We start from the raw sequence: 19,815 nt of genomic DNA, 5'->3' as shown, positions 1-19,815 counted from the left end.
TTCTTTTTACTAACATAATACTGCTATTTTAGCTGCATATGTTAGCCGTTTCTTAATTGAGAGTATTTTTTCGAACACTTGTTTTGATTCCAGTGGAGGCGCATGGTACTTTGTAGAAAATTTGATAGCTTAGAAATTCAACTGCATGAATAAATAATATATCAAATGCAGTAGCAACATCGTTAGTGCATTTCATTGCAGGTATAAACAAAAATACAACCCGTCCCGAAAACAAATCTTTCATTATATATCAATATAAAATAATCTTCAAGCTATCATGGACTTTTTCATTATTTTCATCAAATTATTTGCAATTTATCCATTCATTTTTTGTTTTAAATACTGCGAAAGGTAGTTAGCGATTGAAAGTAGCTTTTGTCCCTTCAAAGTTCATCATTTTATCGCATTTTGTTTCAAAACAACAATTTAGAATAAACTGTATTATTGCAAATCATTCATCATTAAATGTACTCACAACTTTGTGTTCTCCCTTATTCGTTAAGAACATGCTCATTCCAATCAATCACACCACAGCGAGCAAAGTGTAAAAGGTTCAGGAACGAAAAAAAACTAATCGCGGAATCGTCGGGCGAAACAGTCAAAATTTTATGCAAAAGTAACAGGAGAGCATACCAGCTAAGAGGCTGAAATTTTTAAAAATGTAAACGCTTAAAACGTACAAACGCTTCAAAAATAAAAACGCTTCAACGTTTACACATTGACTAATAGATGGCGCTAATTTCGCTAAATTGCAGTTCAACTATTCATTCATAGATGGCGCTCAAAAAACGCTTGAAAAGTTTCAAATTTTCCAATTGAAATGTTTCATTCGTTTTTAAAGTGTTATACGATTTGATTTTTTTGTAGAACAGTTTCATGAAAAATTCGACCTACTCGTAGTTATGCTCTCCTGTTACTTTGGCGAAAAATTTTGATTGTTTTGCCCGTAAAGTGCGCGGTCAGATTTTTTTCTCCTTTTAAAATTCGCTGTTTGAGAACGATTTGAATAAGCAAATTCTTGGTGTATATGAGTATTCACAGCATCGTGATTATAGTTTTTATTGGAATACCTTGCGATAATTTTAAATGTTTTTGAAAAATGTTTGGCTGAACTGCTTACCAAACCTGCTGCTTTAGAAAGTGCTAAGCCACAGCTAGATTTGAAAAACATCCCGTTTGTCGTTTAATATGTTAAGCTGTTTCAAAAACAATTTGTTTGAAATAACAGCATTGAATTGGCTGATGAATGAAGAATTGTTGATATTACTTTTTCTTTCATAATTCACATTTTCTTTCAAATTGTTTGTTATTTTCTTAATTTACTGCTGAATTTGCATGACATGCATAACGTTTTATTTACTTTTTTCTGAAATGTTTACATGGGTTTGAGCTACTAGTAATGGAGACGCCTGGTACTTTGTACTTGGACGCATGGTACCGGTTGGACGTGATAAATTTTTCATTAAAAAACTGTGACCCAGTGAATAATTGTTTGACCTCCTTTGTTACGATTAAAGTAACAATCTTTCAATACTAAATAAACCGCTAATAATTGACGGGGCTCGGTTTGTTTCGTCCGATTTGTGAGACTTTATCTACGGTGACTAAGTTATGCTGAAAATGTCTAAAATTAAGTTCTATATGTTCTAGCTTGACATGTTACCTCTAACAATCTAAAAAGCTCCAACTGAAATCTTCTCATGCAACGCATGAAATGTTGAACAACCGTTAATTGTAACGAAATATCGAAACATCCAGCTCGATGAACTTCACTAGCCATTTCTGCCGCTGTTCTTCAGAATCACATGCTTCCAGCAGCAAATTGGTGCCACCTTTGCGAACCGCAAGACATTTGCGTCCTTTGTCGCTTATTATCTGTCCACTAGCCACCAAATAATGCCACCTTTGACTGCCCGTAGCTTCGTTTCTGTGGCATCGTCTGATATGTACTTCGTTTTCCTCCAGCTTGCTTATCGGTTCGATGCAGTTGGAGTAATTGTTGAGCTCAAGGTAGAAATTGTGCGTCCAGTATTGTTCCTTTTTCTGGCCATCACAGACCTCCATACTCAAGGACATGTTCCTCCAACGATGCGTTAGACAGAGCGCTTCCGAAAAAGCACCATTTCGCATCTCGCCCCTGAAAGCTCCTGGTACGAGTGGGTTCATCATCTCCGGGAAAGCCGTAAGCACGTAATCACGAAAGCTCCCACATCCGGCTCTAGCTCGCAGAGTTTTGCGATCGTCAACGGATCCAAAATATCGCTCCAAGTACTGAGGCACACCGTACACGTCAAACATCACCTGTTTGTACTCGTCCATCCACACCTCGGCAAGGCGCAGGGAATTCTTCATCACCACGTCTTTACCAACCGACTGCAGGTACGGATGTTGCTGTTTGCGGATGTGCGCTACTCGTGAGCAGGGTACTATCACCATTCGTCCTCCACACATCCAGCTCTTCATCGAAAGCTCAATATTCTCGATGCCGTACATCTCGAATCCATCGTCGTACCAACCGAGCCTTTCGAAGAATGCACGATCGATGCTAAAAAGCCCACCAGCCATTGCAGGTGTATCGAACGGCACGAAGGCGTTTGGGTAGCGTTTCTTCATGGCCGATCTGCCCCACCAGCCGAAATTAAGATCCCAGCGATAAGCACCGACAAACCGAGGAGCAGATTCGATGTCCAGCTGCATAGTGCGCTCGTCAATGCGATCTATCGTCGGAATGGCTATGGTTGTTGAATTTTTGCCAACCACCTCCAGCAAGGGTTCGAGCCATCCTGAAAGGAAAGGAAGCGTTTAATCTATTGAAAAGCTTTGGTATAGCCTTGAGAAGGATGCAAACTCACCAACCGTACATTCAACGTGGGCATCGAGAAACGTTATCACACCTGCAGTCGATGATTTAGCTCCAAATATCTTCGCTACAATCAATCCTAGTCTCTTGGGTGCTCGAATAATGCGTACTTTGGGTTGGTGCTTGAAATAATCGTCCAAGCGCGTTTTCAAGTAAGCTGAGGAGAAATAAAATTGACAAGCAATGTGTTGTTCGTTGTAGACTTGGATTATGCCACATACCTGCCGATGAGTAGTCATCCACAAGAAGAATCTCGTGTATCAGATAATCGGGCGTTCGGTCAAGAATCGAGTGAACCGTACGCACCAATACCGACCATGCTTCGTTGTGGAAAACAATCACAATTGATGTTGCTGGCAGGTTGGAGCTTGGAGAACCTTCGTTTCGACACCAGGGATCTCTTACATCCGGCAGGCGTCTACGAACTGACATCAGATCTGAAGCATACCTGTTGTATCCGAATGCTTGCATTCCTTCTCGTACAAGCCGTAGGGTATCGTTGTCGTTCACGTTCATGCTCACAGGTTTCCCAAGGTCTCCGGGGGGATTTTCACGATCTGGGTGAATGAAAAGCGTTGTGTACATGAACGAAGCATCTTTGTGATGAGCTGCTTCTTCGAGGGATATCGCGAGTAGTGCCGTCTCCATTCGTGTGGTGTTGATGTAGGTTTTGTACTGAAAGTAGGCCAAGATCAATACTACCAAATACACAGATACAGCACACGATCCACGCAAAGCTCGTCTTGGAGCCATTCTCTACACCTTTTGACTAGGTGGACTCCGTGTAAGTTTTCGTTGTTGCCAGTAAGAAGGCTTTTCTCCATCTGTTCATAGTTGAACTAGGCTTCTGCATTTTTCACACCATTTACAGTGAACAATGACTCACATTGTTACTTGAATTTCAGCACGCTGTGAGTCAGCAAACAAAAAAAGCTGCAGTTTCTCGTACCAACTGGTAGTGTCAATTTACCATCTTTACCCGTAGAGACCGAAAGAACGAATGATATAGTGATGTATACAAAGTGTTGTTTAATAAGCTTCGCTTGGGTTAACGTCGCGACAAAGGATAATGAAATTTAGGGTTATTTCGATATTCAGGAGTGTATATGTGATCGTCAGGAGGTTTTCTTGTATGAAAAAACCTGTACTTTATTAGAGCTTTTGGAATATTCTCAAGAGCTGCATTGCACCGCTAACTATTCTTGAGAAAATCATACTGTACGAGTTGAACATTCCACTGCTGGCGGGGTTCCGTTGCTTCACATTTTTCCATGGTAAGCGTGACATTTGACCGCTTGTCCACAGCCAGGCATTTGTAGTGTGTACTGCTAAAAATTTGTCCTGTTTCGCTAACATACATCCACGCCTGATTGCGCCGATGGCGGTGGCAAATGGCAGTCAAAAGCTGGACTCCCGTGAAATCGAGACATCTCTTATATGAGTTGATGTCCTGATAGAAGCTGTGGCTCCAGTACTGCGTTTGTTCGAGCCCATCGCACTCAGCCATATACGGAACGTTCCGTTGTTCGTCCACCGTTAAACAGGACTCATTCCTTAGGGCAACATTTCGCACTTCACCTCGGAACTGGCCCTCAATAGCAGGGCTCGTAATCTCAGGAAACCCGTACCGAAGATAGTCCTGGAAGGATCTACACTGAGCACGTGTCCGGACGCGTTTACGATCATCAACCGAACCGAAGCGTTCCTGCGAGAAATGCGGAATGCCGTTCACGTCAAACACCACCTGTTTGTACTCGTCCATCCACACTTCGGCCAAGCGAACCGAGTTGTACAAAGCTACGTCCTTTTTAACGTTGAACAGGTATGGATGCGCGTGTTTCTGGATGTGACCGACGCGGGAACAAGGCACCGTGAGCAGTGCTCCTCCACACATCCACACTTTGATCGATAGTTCGGCGTTCTCCATCCCATATACGATGTATCCTTCGTCGTACCACCCAATCCGGTCGAAGAACTTCCGGTCGATGGTGAAGAGTCCTCCGGCCATAGCGGGTGTGTGAAATGGTTCGAATGAATGCGCATACTTCCTTCGGAGTTGGCTTCTCTGGCACCAGCCAAAGTTAAGATCCCACTCGAAAGCCCCTGCTAACAACAACGATACGTTCGTTTCATACCGGAGGTCCTTTTCGTCGATGCGATCTATCGTAGGTACGGCGACTGTCGATGAGTTGCGAGCCACTACGTCGAGTAGCGGTTCCAACCATCCTGCCGTGTAAGAGAATACCCATCATAATAGGCATTAAAACGAATGAGCTACTTTCACCTCCAGTTTTACGTCACCTGCTGTGCACTCCACGTGGGCATCTAGGAAGGTCAGGATGTCTGACGAGGCGCTCTTTGCTCCCAGGATTCGTGCTCGTATCAAACCAAGGCGTGTTTTAGCTCGGATGATTCGTACCTTTGAGTAGGGTTCAAAATATTCCTCTAGCTGCGTTTTCAGATACGCTAAAACACGTAAAGTAGCCACCAACGGTTAAAGCGAATGGAGTTTATTACGTAGCAACTTACGGTAGCTCGAACAGTCGTCAACAAGAATGATCTCTCTGAGCAGTTGGGATGGAGATCGGTCTAGCACTGAGTGTACCGTGCGCACCAGCACCGACCATGGTTCGTTGTAGAACACGATCACGATCGACGTCGCTGCAGGATCGGGAAGCTTGTAATTCATAGCCGCACTGTGACACTGGTGATCTCGCAGATCGGGAAGTTCCCTCTGTACCGACACCATATCCGAGGCATATTCGTTGAGACCGAATTCGACCATGGTACGATTAATTTCACTAGCGATTGTGAGATCTGAAGAAATAATGCGAACTGCAGCTCCCATGTGTCCCGGAGGCGCCGTAGACATAATCCTTGTAGTGACTTTGGGACTCAAAGAACGAGACTCCCGTTCCGGATGATTCGATAACCTATCTTCGTAGAAATATAAGCCACAATTTATGAGGAAAAAAGTATAACAACCAACTGCGAAGAGAACCCGTCGGAATTTTAGCTCTCGGAAGTACATTATTATCGAATGTTTTTCGTTAGCTTTCCGTTCTCTGACACTACCCACAGAAGCCGCATTGTAAACTAACCACCATGCACAGCGAGAAACCCAAATAACAATCTAAAAACAAACGCCACTTTGTCTAGCAGCTTGACATGAAGTCTTACACGAATAAATGCCAACTAATTGCGAAAAGGGTGTTTATTACCATGGGTTTTACCAAAATGTATACTCTGTTAGCGCCACATGCCAACGTTGGAAGAAAGTCTGTTCATCACAAGTTTCCAGCTTCAGTGCTCCGTCACCTGACGTGGTGTCGATCGAGAGACACTGCTGATTGGAGAGACTTTGTATCTGCATATGACGTACATTGTAGCTCCACGATTGAGCACCTCGCATTCGGTGGCACACCGTCAACCGAAGATCGGTCCCCGAGGAACCAGCCTCGATACAGCGCTTGTAACTGTTCAGTTCTCGGTAGAAATTGTGCGTCCAGTATTGCTCCCTCTGTCGTCGGATGTCGCAAGGAGCCATGTGAACGGAGTTGGTTGTCTCCATCACAGTCAAGCACGTCCCATTGCCGAGGGCAGCACTATGAACCTCACCTCGAAACTGTCCCTGCACTATGGGCGACGGCATTTCAGGGTAGGCCCGCTGTAGGTAGTACCGGAAGGGTTTACAGTGTGCTCTGACTCGTAGCTCCTTACGATCGCTTACGGACCCGAAGAGGGCTTCCGAGTAGCCCTGGATGCCGTTCACGTCAAACACGATCTGTCGGTACTCGTCCATCCACACCTCTGCTAGGCGAATCGAGTTCACGAACGTCACATTCTGATGCCCATCGTCGATAAACGGATGAGCCCGTTTCCGGATGTGTGCCACGTGTGAGCAAGGCACCGATAGGATCCTTCCTCCGCACATCCAGCATTTGATCGATAGCTCTGCGTTCTCCATTCCATACACGCGAAATTGCTCGTCGTACCAGCCGAGTCGCTCGAAGAACCGCCTAGTAATGGTGAACAGTCCTCCGGCCATTGCAGGTGATTCGAAGGGCGTCGAAGCGTTGCTCGATCGATTGGGAAACGTTGAGCGGTACCACCAGCCAAAGTTGAGATCCCATTCGAACGCTCCCAGCAGATCAAGCGACACGTTGGTAACTAGATGCATGTCACTGTCATCGATGCGGTCAATCAAGGGCACTGCGATCGTGGTCTCGTTGTGGGCTACCTGTTGCAACAATGGCTCCAACCACCCTTAGATGCCCAGGGTTTCCATTCCGTTAATGCCCAAAATGGTCCAGAAATAGAGAAAGGAAGATGGACATTCGGCTCACCCTTTGTGCATTCGACGTGCGCATCGAGAAAGGTCAGTACCGATGAGGTGGTGTTCTTGCTCCCGATTATGCGTGCTCTAATCAACCCCACACGTTCGGCTGCGCGGATGATCCGCACCTTGTCGGTCGTTCGAAAGTACTCCTCCAGTTGCGTTTTGAGGTTTGCTTGAATAAGGAATTCTCATATGATTCAACACCATCACGATCATTTGATTTGTTTGATGCAGTCACTTCACTTACGCAGATAAGAACAGTCGTCAACCATGAGGATTTCATCGATGAGATGCCCCGGAGTATTATCCAGCACCGAGTGAACGGTTCTTAAAAGAACTGACCACGGTTCATTATAGAACACGATCACGATCGATGTTCTGGGAAGAGCCGTAAGCTTCCGGTGATCAGCAATGCAATCAGTATGTCGAAGATCGGGCAATGTTCGTCTCACAGGTATGAGGGCCGATGCGTACTCGTTGAAGCCGTACTGTTCGATGCTCGCTTGTACTAATGACGTAATCTCCTTGTTTGTCCGATTGAACTCCACCGGTTCACCCATATGACCTGGCTTGTACGAAGGTCTGGATTGAATATGATAAAAAGCAGATTCATCGTCATATCGATAGAACAAAAGATTCACACCGACCAGACAGCCAAGCAACGTGATCACCAACAAACGACGACAACAAGTTGATAAAACCATCTTGTGGTACCACAAGATAATGTTCGAAGGCTTGATATTCGTTATTTCGTCAGAGAAGTAAAACGCCCTTCAAGGTTTCCACTGCAACGGTGAGCATGTCAATGCAATAATAGAAGCTTTGTTTCATCAACGAGTTCACAGTGTTATTGAAGTGTGAACCCAAACGCGGTAAGAAATTGAACAACCAAACGCATTTAAGTAAAACTTCTATTCCAAAATTCGAGTATGGCCGAACAAAGAACGTTCGTTGTGTGGCACACGGTTCCTTTGGAAGTGGAACTGTTTGATCACGATTTAGTCTGGAGCTCCATTAACATTGATACGTCCAGATCTATGAAGGAAACGTTCCATTTCTGGTGGGGCTTGGTGGGATCGCAAGGTTCCAGCAGGAGCGTCGTATTGGTATGCAAGTTTAACGCCAAGCATTCCTTTTGCGGAACGCTCTGTATCTGCTGGCTCTCTACGAGGAACTTCCACGCCTGGTTACCTCGCGATCGATGGCACAGGTACACCTGGACCGTTCTTCCGACGGCATCCATGCAGTTTCTGTAGGTGTTCAGCTCCTGGTAGTAGTTGTGCGTCCAGTACTGATCTTGCTGTCGATTGTTGCACGGCGCCATGCCGAGAAAGTTGTCCTGCCTGCGATAAGTCAGACAAGTACCGTTACCTAGCGCTACGTTATGCATCTCCCCACGGAAAGCTCCTGGCACCATCGGGTTGTGCATCTCAGGAAACGCATTCTCGAGGTAGTATCGAAATGGCTGGCAGTTGGCGCTTTGGCGAACGGCTTTACGTGCTGCCACGGAGCCAAACTCTTCCTCGAAGTACCGTGGGATACCGTAGATGTCGAAAATGATGCCTTTGTAGTCATCCATCCATACCTCCGCTAGGCGAATCGAATTAGCCCGCACTACGTCCTTCGTTTGTTCCCGAAGATACGGATGGCCAGCTTTCTGGATGTGGCCAACACGTGAGCACGGCACCGTGACCATCTTGCCTCCACACATCCAGCTCTTCATCGATAGCTCAATGTTCTCGATTCCGTAAATGTCAAAACCGTCGTCGTACCAACCGAGTCGCTCGAAAAATCGCCTATTAATACAGAACAGACCCCCAGCCATGGCGGGTGTGTCGAAAGGCTCCATCTTGTTCTCATACTTCTTTTTTTGCGACCATCGGCCCCACCAGCCAAAGTTAAGATCCCAATCGTACGCACCAACGAAGATGGGTGCCTTATCATCCCGATACTTCATGTTGTTTTCGTCAACCCAGTCGATCGTCGGGATGGCAATTGTAGTCCAATTTGCGGCAACTGGTTGTATCAGCGCCTCGAGCCATCCTGAAATCCAAGCGGTTATTACAAACTCGTTCCCTTTAAAGTATCATCTGTCTCATTCATATCCCTATACGTACCTATGGTTACCTCCACGTGTGCATCGAGGAAGGTGATCAGCTCCGTGGTCGTGCTTTTTCCTCCCAGCATTCGTGCTCGGATCAACCCTAGCCTTTCCGGGGCCCGTATGATGCGCACCTTCGAATACGTAGCGAAGTAGTCCTCCAGCTGAGCTTTCAGATGAGCTAAGCACAACCAAAGGAACAAATAGAAGTACAAATATAAAACCGGAACCCATATACCATCTGTCACTGATGTCACTCACGCAGATAGCTGCAATCGTCGACGAGAACGATCTCCCTTATGAGATGCGCCGGTGATCGATCCAGGACGGAATGCACAGTGCGTACCAGCACAGACCAGGCCTCGTTGTAGAACACGATCACGATCGAGGTCGGGGGCAAGTCGGCCGGATAGCGACCTGGCTCACGGCACCAAGGATCCCGAATTTCGGGTAACCTCCGTCTGACCGACATCAAGTCTGAGGAGAACTGGTTAAGACCTTGCTCCTGCATGCCTTTTTGTATTATTAAAGCCACCTCGGTGTTGTTGACATCGGCTTCTACTGGGGTCCCCATGTCACCCGGAGGTACCGGAAACCTCGCGTCTAGTCCCAACGTGCTGTAGACAAACGTGTACAGGGTCGTCCCGATCGATGATGGCGAAGTGCTCTCGATGCCCTCGACTTTCGAATCGGAACTATTCCCGGATTCAGACGAAATACGCCCCAGCACTTTGCCCAATCGTCCTCGACCACCATCGTAGTATACGTTCAAGAACAGGTACACTATCAGGATGCCAATACTCAGCACCAAAATGAAACTCTTTTTGCAGTTATGCCGCATGGTGAAAATTTTGCTAGCATTTGCGGCCGCCGCCGTCGTTGGCGCATCAGATACTGAACCGTTGAGCAAAGACAACGGCACGAATCTCAAGTGCCTGCCGCTGCAATGTCATTTCGATGGTGTTTGTATCACGTACATGATGAGCAACCGTCGGTTTTGCACTTTTGGGTGACTCGATAAGAGCAAGCGGATAGATAGAACAAAAAATCATTTTATTTTAGCTATCAATAAATTCTGGTTGAAAAGTACACCACTCTGCTGTACGCAACGCTCAGTCCTGGGCATGGCAAAAACCTTTTCTATGCTCAAGTTTATTGTGGCGATTGCAACAACATTTTTGCATTAAAGTTCGCAAGGCAACCGGGTGTCTATTATTGTTTGTACAGAAAACCCTTCAAAAAACATTAACGACTCTTTTAGTCTTGTTTAGATACGATTTTCTTTACCGCTATGGATGTAATGGCTAAGGATTTATTTGATATGAAAAAAAAATTAGTAGGATAATAGTTCATGAATTGTTCAAGATTATTTATACGAAAGACTTTATGCAAATAATTTCTTGTATACTTTACTATTTGCTGGATTCTTTGCAAAAAGCATAAATCATATTTCATTTTATTTAAATTTTTATTACCATTCACACCCGCTGTGCTTTCTACACGTTCGTAATAAACAATGCCCGGCATTAAAACCACATTATCAGAAATGTGTTGATGTAAGTTTACAAAACACCGCACAGTAGACATGTTTGCGTTTCTGAGGCACATATTGGGCTCCTTGAGGTGCATATCCAATATAAAAGCAACGCTGAGCTACAGTTGCGTGACAAAACGGCAAATGTACCCCAACTGAGTGTGGTTTCAGCCTTCAAACCAAATGCACGTGAGATATTACTTTTCCAGCAGGACCAGTTGATTCAATTAGCTGAAAACGCCAGCGTTTATTTTCTCAATATTAAGATAGAGCAAAGGCAATTAATCTTACTATAGAATTGAATAAATTAAGCAATCGATTCATCTTATTATAATCTTTAGGGTATTGTTGTTAGTTATAAGTTGTTACATTTTATTTTACCTTTCGTTTTCTGTTCTTTTTTTCTACCGTGCTCTTTTCCTTATCTATATTATCAAACGCAGTACATCGTCATACCGGCATCCTTATCTTTCCAGTATCGAGCTAGTGGTGATGGCTGTCAGACAGATAGAAGCTTCACATGATGCCAAATTATTCTTATTGCATTTTAAAGACATTAGACAGACATTTTCAATCCACTTTGCGTTATCTCTTGACAGCGCGTGGCCTATAATGAACCAATTAATTTACCTATGCATCAATCCTGCCGATCTTTTTGATTTTTATCATTGTAACTTTATTTTTCGTTGCATGAATATTTTGTAATGTATTAAAGAATTCTTCGAGAAAACCGGCTATCATTTTATTCATTAACCAACAATGACATAATACCACAGCATAACACGCCTGGTCAACACGTTTAATGAGAAAAGCTTAGGAAAAAGCTAACAATACCGTACGGTGCACTTAAAGTGGGCTGTCATGATTTCGATAGGGAGAAAATGTAAAGGCTCTCACTAGCTTGGTTCATATCAAGCAGACTCCACGTGTTCATTCACGCTATAGACGGTAATGGAACGTTCGCTTACGGTACAATACTGTTAAGTCAACTGCAAACATGGTAGTGGAGAACGTAGTATTTCACAGGATGAGCATACCTTCTAATAGATTGCCCGCCAATGGTGCCATTGGAAAGGGTTCCGATAACCGTGCTGGGTATTATCGCTCCTCAACACAATTAAACCGATTGGGATTGTGGCGACACCGGCTGATTCGATAAGCTCGGAGTTATCGAACGATTTCGTTTTCAAGCGCTTGGCGTTCCACTCATCAGCAAGCCACAAAAGTACTACTCAAGGTGTTTTAGCAAACGGTGACACGTCCAGTTCGACAAAGGTAACAGACCATTTTTGAGCTTCTTTCTCGGGATCGCACTTTTGCATTTGGAGCGTTCTGTTTGTCGAGGTATTTAGCTCGAGACATCGATCGTGTTTTATGCTCTGCAACTGGCCCGTTGATGTCAGCATACGCCAGGCCTGGTTGCCGCGAGATCGATGGCATCCAATCACCTCCAGGGTGTTGCCGGTAAAATCGAGGCAGTGTCGGTAGCTGTTCACCTCCTGGTAGTAGTTATGCGTCCAATATTGTGTCTTCTGTTTGCCATTACATGATGCCATGCCAAGAAAGCCATCCTCGGGCCTATATTCCAGGCAGCTTTCGTTGCCGAGAAGGACGTTATGCACTTCACCACGAAAAGCGCCACTTGTGAATGGACTGCGCATTTCCGGAAACGCATTCTCGATGTAGTACCGGAAGGTGCGACAATTGGCACGCTCTCGGATTGCCTTTCGTTCACCTATGGGGCCAAACTCCTCCTCTAGGTAGTGTGGGATGCCATGGATGTCGAAGATCACCTGCTTGTACTCGTCCATCCACACCTCGGCTAAACGAATCGAATTCGCTCGTACCACATCCTTCGTTTGGTCACGAAGGTACGGATGACCGGCTTTCTGGATGTGTGCCACGCGCGAACATGGCACTGTGACCATTTTGCCGCCACACATCCAGCTCTTTATCGAAAGTTCGATGTTCTCAATTCCGTAGATGTCGAAGCCTTCGTCGTACCAGCCGAGGCGCTCGAAGAACGTTCTATTGATGGAAAACAGACCCCCAGCCATGGCCGGCGTATCGAACGGTTCCATCTTGTTCTCGTACTTCTTCTTCATCGACCCGCGACTCCACCAGCCGAAGTTAAGGTCCCAATCGTACGCGCCGACAAACATGTGCGATTTGTTCGCTATCAGCGCCATGTTATTCTCATCGATCCAATCGATCGCTGGAAGAGCGATGGTAGATGAGTTACGAGCCACCACGTCCAGTAGTGCTTCCAGCCAGCCTGGAAAGAAAAGATGTATGCAACCGGGAAAATGCATCGCCTGCAGCAACCGTACAAACACTCACCTACAGTACACTCGACGTGCGCGTCTAGAAACGTGATCACTTCGGAGGTTGTGTTTTTGGCACCGAAAATTCTAGCTCGTATCAGGCCTAGCCGGGACGGAGCTCGAATGATGCGTACCTTTGGGTACGGGCGAAAGTACTCGTCCAGCTCGGTTTTGAGGTTTGCTATTGAAAAAATAAATGAAAAATGAGCCACTAATGATTGAAGCAGGAGTAACTTTGAAAAAACCGCATCAAGGACACTCACGCAAGGTGGAGCAATCATCGACCAACACAATTTCGTGCAAGAGATGCACCGGGGAACGGTCTAACACCGAGTGTACCGTGCGAAGTACGACCGACCAGGCTTCATTGAAAAACACGATCACGACCGAGGTCGGTGGCAGATCAGCCAGGAAACGATTCGGCTGAGCACACCAGGGATCACGAATCTCGGGTAACCTGCGACGCACAGACATCAGGTCCGAGGAGTACTGATTGAAGCCTTGAGCTTTCATGCCTTCGTTGATCATGGCGGCTATCTGATTGTCGGAGATGTCCACAACAACCGCGTTACCCATATCTCCTGGTGGCGGAGGAAACCGAGGATCCAGCCCAAGTGTTGTGTAGGAGAACAAAAACTCATCAGCTCTCTCAAGCGGACCTTGCTGAGTAGTTTTCTCGATACTTAAACCATCACCAATGTTTTCAACGTGTCCTTCCTGCTTGGGATAACCAGGACCCTTGCGCGAGACCGTCACTCCAACATCGTACATGTAGTATACCACCAACAGGGCTAGCGTAACGATTGTGCCCAGCAGAACGACAATATTGCACCGCCGTTGCATCGCGTTAGATCGGACGCGCACAAACGTTACGGCATTCCGCATGCTGCCGATGCCGGTTCTCAACTGAGCTGAGTGGTTCGCTCGTTTTGGCTGTGCCAGGCGGTGTAGATGATAACTCCGATAGGTGTGCTTAGTGCGAGAATTATGCGGTGCTCGGTTTGTTTCAAACGGCGCAGAAAACGAGATACGATAGCGCACACATGCGCTCGAGTGATAAGGCGGTGAAGTTCTTCAACTGAAACGATAGTGCACCGGGAGGGAGTTTAGACAGCTGCCTTAGCACGTACGATGTATCAAACGAAGCACTAAAAAAGCTTGCTAGCATCAAGTAAGACTTAGCGGCTAGCGTATACACATCAATGGAGGTTGTGGGCAATCCTGTGGGCACAGAATTATAGCTTAACCTTTTACCAGCTGTTCAAATATGATTCCTCTTTCGCAGCTTGTATAATTCCCCAGTTCAGCGTCTCAACTAACAGAACAGTTGATTCGTCCGGGCACGAGAAAACCCGCGGAATTATTCCATCTGATAATTGGTTTAAAAAAATTAAAATTCTATAATGGCATGGAAAATGTGTTCTGCATGTGAAAGTCCGTGTTGCTCACGTAATACCTTCAAGGTCAACGCTACGTTTAGTATACGTACACATAGTGCACAATGAACCTTTTATCTTGTTAGCTGATGGCTAATGAGTGGAAATTTGAGACACTCGCGTAAACACTTTTGGATATACTTATTGATATTTATTTAAGAACTAACTACACTACGGTTTGCACGTCAGTCGAATCGAGCACCTTTGGCAGGCGAAGTATTCCGTGCTCATTTGTCGTTGCTTCCACGCGATCTAAATGTACCCATAGGGTTTTGCTGGTATCGCGCGGTATACCTCATTGGCAGGACAATCAGCCACATGCCAGATCAAATAGAACCCCTACGCTTTATGCCCTGTGGCCGGATAGTGCCACCGCTGAGATTGCTTACTCGTATCGCACGTGTCAATGTGCACCTTCAACGTCGGCTGCTCCACCGCCAGACACTTGCTTTTATGCTTCGCGTGTACGAATTGCGAGGTGGTGCTGTTGAACGCCCACTGCTGATTGCCACGCGCCTTGTGACAGTGGAACATCACGAGCATGTTGCCATCGTAATCGAGACAGTGATTGTCGGTACCGATCTCGCCGTACAGGCTGAAGATCCACTGTTGCTTGGCGTCACCTTGGTGGCATGGCTTCATGCTGACCGCGTTGCTGTAATCGTCGTAGGATAAGCAGAACCCGGGTACTCCTGGCAGCGCATCGTTCCGGAATGGACCCTGTCCAGGTCGCTTGTCGAGCTCTTCTGCTAGCTCCGGGAATACATTCGTCAGGTACCAATAGAAGTCCTTGCAATGCAGCTCGCGCCGTAGCTGCTTCCTAGAAGACACGTCACCAAAATCCCCGCGGAATTGCTCTCCACCAAAGAGCTGGTATAACACCGGTGCATATTCGTCCAGCCACACTTCGGCCACTCGGACGGAGTTCACTCTCACGACGTCCGTTTTCCATTCCTGAAAACGAGTGAAGTGAAAAGAAGCCAACATTTAGAAAAAGTTTTTCCAGACACTCAGTAATTGGTGACAGGAATACTAACACGCAGATACGGATGACCTGCCTTCTGGATGTGAGCAACGCGAGCACACGGCACCGTCACCAGTTTACCACCGCACATCCACGCCTTGAGCGAAAGCTCAATGTTCTCGCCACCGTACACGTCCAAGCCTTCGTCGTACCAGCCGAGCCACTCGAAGAAGGCTCGGTGTATCGTAAACAGACCTCCCGCCATGACGGGCGTACTGAACGGTTCCATCTTGTTGGGTGGCTTGTGGACTCGGTCCCATCGACCGCGCCACTGGAAGTCCAGACCCCAGCCCATGGCACCGTAGAATACCGGTGCCTTATCGCTCACGAGTTTCATGTTGTTCTCGTCGATCCAGTCGATCGTTGGCAGCGCGATTGTGTGCGGATCTCGGACGACAGGGTCGAGCTGGCCCTCGAGCCATCCCACCGTACATTCGCAGTGTGCATCCAGGAACGTCAGGAAATCAGATGACGCGTTACGGGCCCCGTACAACCGGGCCCGGATGAGTCCTAGGCGCTTCGGGACACGCAAGATCCTCACGAGCGAGTAACTGCTGAAGTACTCGTCCAGCTGGGTCTGGAGATGAGCTGCTCTTGGGGAGAGAATGCAAGAGAGTAGACTTCATGTGTTATGGGTGTGATCTAAGCTGGTTCAAGTGGCTTACGCCTCACCTCACCTAAGCTGGAGTAGTCATCCACGAGGATGATCTCACGGATCAGCTCGTTTGGGGTCCGGTCGAGGATCGAGTGCACCGTTCGCACCAACACCGACCAGGCTTCGTTGTAGAACACGATTATGATCGATGCCTGGGGTAGAGCACGCAAAAGACGCTGTTCCGCTGTGCACCAGGGATCTCGCAGATCTGGCAGTCGCCGCTTTACCGGTATCAAGTCAGAAACGTACTGGTTCAAACCCTGCTGATCGTACCCGTGCTTCACGAGACGCTTTACGTCTTCGGTAATGTTATCGGGCAGTATCACTGGTTTGCCCATGTCTCCGGGAAGCTTTTCAACCCATCCATCATCCGGTGGCAGCGAGTAGCTAGTGAGATACTCAACCACCTGGTACTCTGGAACAGCGAAATCCACCCGTCGATGAACGCCCCTCCGCTGTTCTTCCTGATGCGTTCGCTTGAACTCCTCCAGCGTCTCGAGTCGATCGGACAGCTGGGCGTGGTAGAGGTACAGGACCATCACGCAGAAAAACACGATCAACGCCCACAGGACGTCGCGCTTCGTGGAGAAGAACTTCTGCAACGGGCGAGAGGCCGCGTCAGCATCCTCACCACACTTGAAGCACTGCCGCACCGCACTTACCCCGTACATGACTTGACGCACTTCGAAGGACCTCCCAGTGCCGATGTCAACGGCACACTACGGCGCAATGAACGCCCGGTGATGAGTAACGACTACGCTGTCAAGCGGCTCCGTGGACCTTCGTTATCAATCCGTTCGATTTATCAGTGCTCCCTGCACGCACTGTCACACGCTTGAAACAACCTACTTTCAGGAAAACGCTCGCGTGGCGTGCACCACTCCGTATCGCTGAAGTACTGACAAAAAGCCCCGTTTTCGATAAGCACCAGCACCTGGAGGAGCGCCATTTTTGAGCGCTGGGTCAACCTCGCGGTGACGTGCCGTGACGTGGTTCAACCGCGACGAAACAATGCCGCAATTGTTATGAAAATATATACACCTATGTACTTATCGCACCACCGGGTGGGTGGCTATGGCTCTCAACACCGACAAACTAAACTCAGTTCTCCTGGTTTTGCGCTGGTTCAGTCGATCGTCAGCTCGAAGGTGAAGCTTAGCCATTTGCCCTACCACTGAAGTCTCAGTCTGACGAGTTCTTTTTGTTCGTTTGATCACAAGTTGTTTGGTTGGTAGTTCTGCAGCAACCAGTGCTGGTTAGGCTGGTCAGAGTTGCATGGTTCGAGGGAAATCTTGCCATCGGCCCACTGTAGGCAACGGTCGAACGTGAGCTTCTTCAGCAACTTGGTATCGGCGTCCCAGCTCCATCGCTGGTTGCCGCCCATACCGTGACACCGGTACATTGCGACCTGTTGACCGTCATAGTCCAGGCAGTGGTCCTCTCGGGTCACTTCACCCTGTTTCGTCAGGTACCATAGCTGGTGCCCTCCCGAACCGTGACACGTAGCCACTACAAGTTGCGTCGGCCAATCGAGACAGCCATTTCGAAGACTTTTACCCCCGAAGCGAATCTCACCTCGTGCAACGGCCTTGCTTGGATCGAACTGCTCCGGAAACACGTGCTCAAGATACCATCGAAACGGACGACACTCGAGCGCCTGACGTAACTTTTTTCGTTCCGATACATCACCGAAGGATCCTCGCTTCGAACGACCTCCAAACGTTTCGTAATAGTAGTCCGCAAACTCGTCCATCCACACTTCGGCCACACGAACGCTGTTGCGCTTAACCAGGCTAAAGCCCCCAGCGAGCTGGCGTAGGTAAGGATGGCCTCGCTTCTGGATGTGTGCGACACGTGAGCAAGCCACTATCTGCATTCGACCACCGCACATCCACGCCTTAAAGGATAACTCCATGTTTTCACCGCCGTAGATGCGCATGCCTTCGTCGTACCATCCGAGCCTCTCGAAAAACGACCGGTGGATCGTGAACAGGCCTCCTGCCATGGTGGGCGTATCGTAGGGGGCCGCTGGGTGGACGATGGTCCCATTTTCAAATGGCGCCATTCTCCGACTGTCCCGGCTACGCCACTGAAAATTCAGTGACCAATCAAACGAACCGTAATACCGCACCGAGTTCTGAGCGTTCAGCGCAAGCGTATCCTCATGAATCCAATCGATGGCCGGGATGGCGATCATCGACTCGTCCTTTTCCACATGTGCCACCAACGCCTCCAACCATCCTGCAAGCAAGGACGAAGGAGCAAACTTACTTCAAATCATCGATGGCTAAGAAAGCCTTTCGCACCATCGCTTACCTTCAATCACTTCGCAGTGTGCGTCCAGGAAGGTGATGATGTTAGCCTTGGTCGATTTGGCACCCAGCAAACGAGCCCGGATAAGACCCAATCTTTCGGAGGATCGCACCAAACGAACCCCAGGTAGTTGAGCGACGTATGTGTCTAATTGGCGCTTCAGGTGGTTCATCGTCGAACAGTCGTCGACGAGCAGGATCTCTTCTACTAACTCGGCAGGCGTCCGATCTAGGATCGAGTGCACTGTCCGCAACAGCACCGACCAGGCTTCGTTGTAGAACACTATCACAATCGACGAACGAGGCAGTGTTCCGGATCCAACGTTACGTTCTCGTCTTGCTTGTTCCTGCCCACGGCACCAGCCATCTCGAACGTCCGGAAGCCTGCGGCGGAGTGGAATCAGATCGGAGACGTACTGGTTGAGGCCTTGCTCGTCCCAGCCTTTCCGAACGAGGACTCGCACATCAGGTGGCAGCTGATCGGGGAGAACTACCGGTAATCCCATGTCGCCGGGCGTTCCATCCTGGTCGTCATTAACCAACTCTATCACCGGGGCCGTTCCGACGGTGGGCCATATGCTAAACTCTTGCTCCAACGTTTCGGGATCTATGGGGGAATCGTGCTCTATTACCGCGATCCAGTAGATCAGTCCGGCCAGCGAGAGCAGGAGCACGAAAAACAGATGCTTCGCTGTGAACATTCTCCGAAATTGTGAGCTGCGTTACGCTATCGAAGACGATACTTAAGGCACCTAATGTTTGACGTAGCGATCGTTCGCATGTCATAAGAGATACTGAATGTCGCCGCCTGCCACGATAAGCTATAAGGGCAATGCGGTTCAGGCACAGTACCTAGGAATTAGAGCTTTGATTGATTTTTTTTCCGAATACCACCCGTCTTGTAATGCCGGCATGTGACTAGCTTACTCTCGCCGACCACTGCACAAAATGATTAACGACCGGTAGTCGGTCATACGGGGGATACACCTATGACAACACTGATTCTTACTGAACGGTGTATCTAGACTACTGACATGGAAGGGTCGGAACAGCTTATTACCACGTCGTGTTTGGCCACTCTCGCCGACTGATAAGAGTTCTTTTCCCCACTCGGCCAGTGTATTTGTGCCATGAGACATGAAAGTTAGGGTATGTAACTGATAAAACACTATCTAACTTCGGTGCTTCGCACAAGCCCCAACCGTGCTGGATGTACGTTTACATACGGGT

General features: G+C 47.7%; 7 protein-coding genes across 7 annotated transcripts; all 7 read right to left on the bottom strand.

Annotated features, from left to right (window-relative positions):
• Positions 1–1,728: 1,728 nt before the first annotated feature.
• On the bottom strand, positions 1,729–3,613 carry LOC128730204 (putative polypeptide N-acetylgalactosaminyltransferase 9). Its single transcript, XM_053823236.1, has 3 exons — positions 3,082–3,613; positions 2,853–3,017; positions 1,729–2,783 (listed from the first exon to the last, which is right to left on the bottom strand). The coding sequence occupies exons 1-3, from the start codon at positions 3,611–3,613 to the stop codon at positions 1,729–1,731; spliced, it is 1,752 nt and encodes a 583-aa protein (XP_053679211.1).
• Positions 3,614–4,052: 439 nt separating this feature from the next.
• On the bottom strand, positions 4,053–5,645 carry LOC128730203 (putative polypeptide N-acetylgalactosaminyltransferase 9). Its single transcript, XM_053823235.1, has 3 exons — positions 5,390–5,645; positions 5,162–5,326; positions 4,053–5,086 (listed from the first exon to the last, which is right to left on the bottom strand). Exons 1-3 carry the CDS (start codon positions 5,643–5,645, stop codon positions 4,053–4,055), a joined length of 1,455 nt encoding a protein of 484 aa, XP_053679210.1.
• A 444-nt stretch (positions 5,646–6,089) lies between these two features.
• On the bottom strand, positions 6,090–7,903 carry LOC128730202 (putative polypeptide N-acetylgalactosaminyltransferase 9). The gene is made up of 3 exons (XM_053823234.1): positions 7,447–7,903; positions 7,207–7,371; positions 6,090–7,126 (listed from the first exon to the last, which is right to left on the bottom strand). The coding sequence occupies exons 1-3, from the start codon at positions 7,901–7,903 to the stop codon at positions 6,090–6,092; spliced, it is 1,659 nt and encodes a 552-aa protein (XP_053679209.1).
• Positions 7,904–8,190: 287 nt separating this feature from the next.
• LOC128730200 (putative polypeptide N-acetylgalactosaminyltransferase 9) lies at positions 8,191–10,141 on the bottom strand. Its single transcript, XM_053823231.1, has 3 exons — positions 9,562–10,141; positions 9,317–9,481; positions 8,191–9,242 (listed from the first exon to the last, which is right to left on the bottom strand). The coding sequence occupies exons 1-3, from the start codon at positions 10,139–10,141 to the stop codon at positions 8,191–8,193; spliced, it is 1,797 nt and encodes a 598-aa protein (XP_053679206.1).
• Positions 10,142–11,678: 1,537 nt separating this feature from the next.
• Positions 11,679–14,051, bottom strand: LOC128731214 (putative polypeptide N-acetylgalactosaminyltransferase 9). The gene is made up of 3 exons (XM_053824320.1): positions 13,422–14,051; positions 13,175–13,339; positions 11,679–13,109 (listed from the first exon to the last, which is right to left on the bottom strand). The coding sequence occupies exons 1-3, from the start codon at positions 14,041–14,043 to the stop codon at positions 12,067–12,069; spliced, it is 1,830 nt and encodes a 609-aa protein (XP_053680295.1). The 5' UTR covers positions 14,044–14,051; the 3' UTR covers positions 11,679–12,066.
• Positions 14,052–14,740: 689 nt separating this feature from the next.
• On the bottom strand, positions 14,741–16,944 carry LOC128731350 (putative polypeptide N-acetylgalactosaminyltransferase 9). The gene is made up of 4 exons (XM_053824461.1): positions 16,936–16,944; positions 16,296–16,869; positions 15,632–16,206; positions 14,741–15,548 (listed from the first exon to the last, which is right to left on the bottom strand). The coding sequence occupies exons 1-4, from the start codon at positions 16,942–16,944 to the stop codon at positions 14,934–14,936; spliced, it is 1,773 nt and encodes a 590-aa protein (XP_053680436.1). The 3' UTR covers positions 14,741–14,933.
• Positions 16,945–17,486: 542 nt separating this feature from the next.
• Positions 17,487–19,286, bottom strand: LOC128720575 (putative polypeptide N-acetylgalactosaminyltransferase 9). Its single transcript, XM_053814248.1, has 2 exons — positions 18,590–19,286; positions 17,487–18,514 (listed from the first exon to the last, which is right to left on the bottom strand). Exons 1-2 carry the CDS (start codon positions 19,284–19,286, stop codon positions 17,487–17,489), a joined length of 1,725 nt encoding a protein of 574 aa, XP_053670223.1.
• Positions 19,287–19,815: the final 529 nt, after the last annotated feature.

Source organism: Anopheles nili, chromosome 2 (assembly GCF_943737925.1).
Source record: "Anopheles nili chromosome 2, idAnoNiliSN_F5_01, whole genome shotgun sequence".
Taxonomy (NCBI): Eukaryota; Metazoa; Arthropoda; class Insecta; order Diptera; family Culicidae; genus Anopheles; species Anopheles nili.
The sequence above is the reverse complement of the archived record's forward strand: the minus strand, read 5'-3'. Positions and strand labels throughout refer to the sequence as shown.

Excerpts from the sequence above, each read along its gene's own strand:
- LOC128730204 (XM_053823236.1), bottom strand. The coding sequence starts at position 3,613 with ATGGCTCCAAGACGAGCTTTGCGTGGATCGTGTGCTGTATCTGTGTAT. Across the intron at positions 3,018-3,081 it reads GGATGACTACTCATCGGCAG|CTTACTTGAAAACGCGCTTG; the intron begins GTATGTGGCATA and ends ATTTCTCCTCAG. Across the intron at positions 2,784-2,852 it reads CCACGTTGAATGTACGGTTG|GATGGCTCGAACCCTTGCTG; the intron begins GTGAGTTTGCAT and ends CTTTCCTTTCAG.
- LOC128731350 (XM_053824461.1), bottom strand. Across the intron at positions 16,207-16,295 it reads GGATGACTACTCCAGCTTAG|CTCATCTCCAGACCCAGCTG; the intron begins GTGAGGTGAGGC and ends CCCCAAGAGCAG. Across the intron at positions 15,549-15,631 it reads CAGGTCATCCGTATCTGCGT|GAATGGAAAACGGACGTCGT; the intron begins GTTAGTATTCCT and ends ACTCGTTTTCAG.
- LOC128730202 (XM_053823234.1), bottom strand. The coding sequence starts at position 7,903 with ATGGTTTTATCAACTTGTTGTCGTCGTTTGTTGGTGATCACGTTGCTT. Across the intron at positions 7,372-7,446 it reads TGACGACTGTTCTTATCTGC|CAAACCTCAAAACGCAACTG; the intron begins GTAAGTGAAGTG and ends TCCTTATTCAAG. Across the intron at positions 7,127-7,206 it reads GCACGTCGAATGCACAAAGG|GGTGGTTGGAGCCATTGTTG; the intron begins GTGAGCCGAATG and ends TGGGCATCTAAG.
- LOC128731214 (XM_053824320.1), bottom strand. The coding sequence starts at position 14,043 with ATGCGGAATGCCGTAACGTTTGTGCGCGTCCGATCTAACGCGATGCAA. Across the intron at positions 13,340-13,421 it reads CGATGATTGCTCCACCTTGC|CAAACCTCAAAACCGAGCTG; the intron begins GTGAGTGTCCTT and ends TTTTTTCAATAG. Across the intron at positions 13,110-13,174 it reads GCACGTCGAGTGTACTGTAG|GCTGGCTGGAAGCACTACTG; the intron begins GTGAGTGTTTGT and ends TTTTCTTTCCAG.
- LOC128730203 (XM_053823235.1), bottom strand. The coding sequence starts at position 5,645 with ATGGTCGAATTCGGTCTCAACGAATATGCCTCGGATATGGTGTCGGTA. Across the intron at positions 5,327-5,389 it reads TGACGACTGTTCGAGCTACC|CGTATCTGAAAACGCAGCTA; the intron begins GTAAGTTGCTAC and ends TACGTGTTTTAG. Across the intron at positions 5,087-5,161 it reads CCACGTGGAGTGCACAGCAG|GATGGTTGGAACCGCTACTC; the intron begins GTGACGTAAAAC and ends CTTACACGGCAG.
- LOC128720575 (XM_053814248.1), bottom strand. The coding sequence starts at position 19,286 with ATGTTCACAGCGAAGCATCTGTTTTTCGTGCTCCTGCTCTCGCTGGCC. Across the intron at positions 18,515-18,589 it reads ACACTGCGAAGTGATTGAAG|GATGGTTGGAGGCGTTGGTG; the intron begins GTAAGCGATGGT and ends CCTTGCTTGCAG.
- LOC128730200 (XM_053823231.1), bottom strand. The coding sequence starts at position 10,141 with ATGCGGCATAACTGCAAAAAGAGTTTCATTTTGGTGCTGAGTATTGGC. Across the intron at positions 9,482-9,561 it reads CGACGATTGCAGCTATCTGC|CTCATCTGAAAGCTCAGCTG; the intron begins GTGAGTGACATC and ends GGTTGTGCTTAG. Across the intron at positions 9,243-9,316 it reads ACACGTGGAGGTAACCATAG|GATGGCTCGAGGCGCTGATA; the intron begins GTACGTATAGGG and ends CTTGGATTTCAG.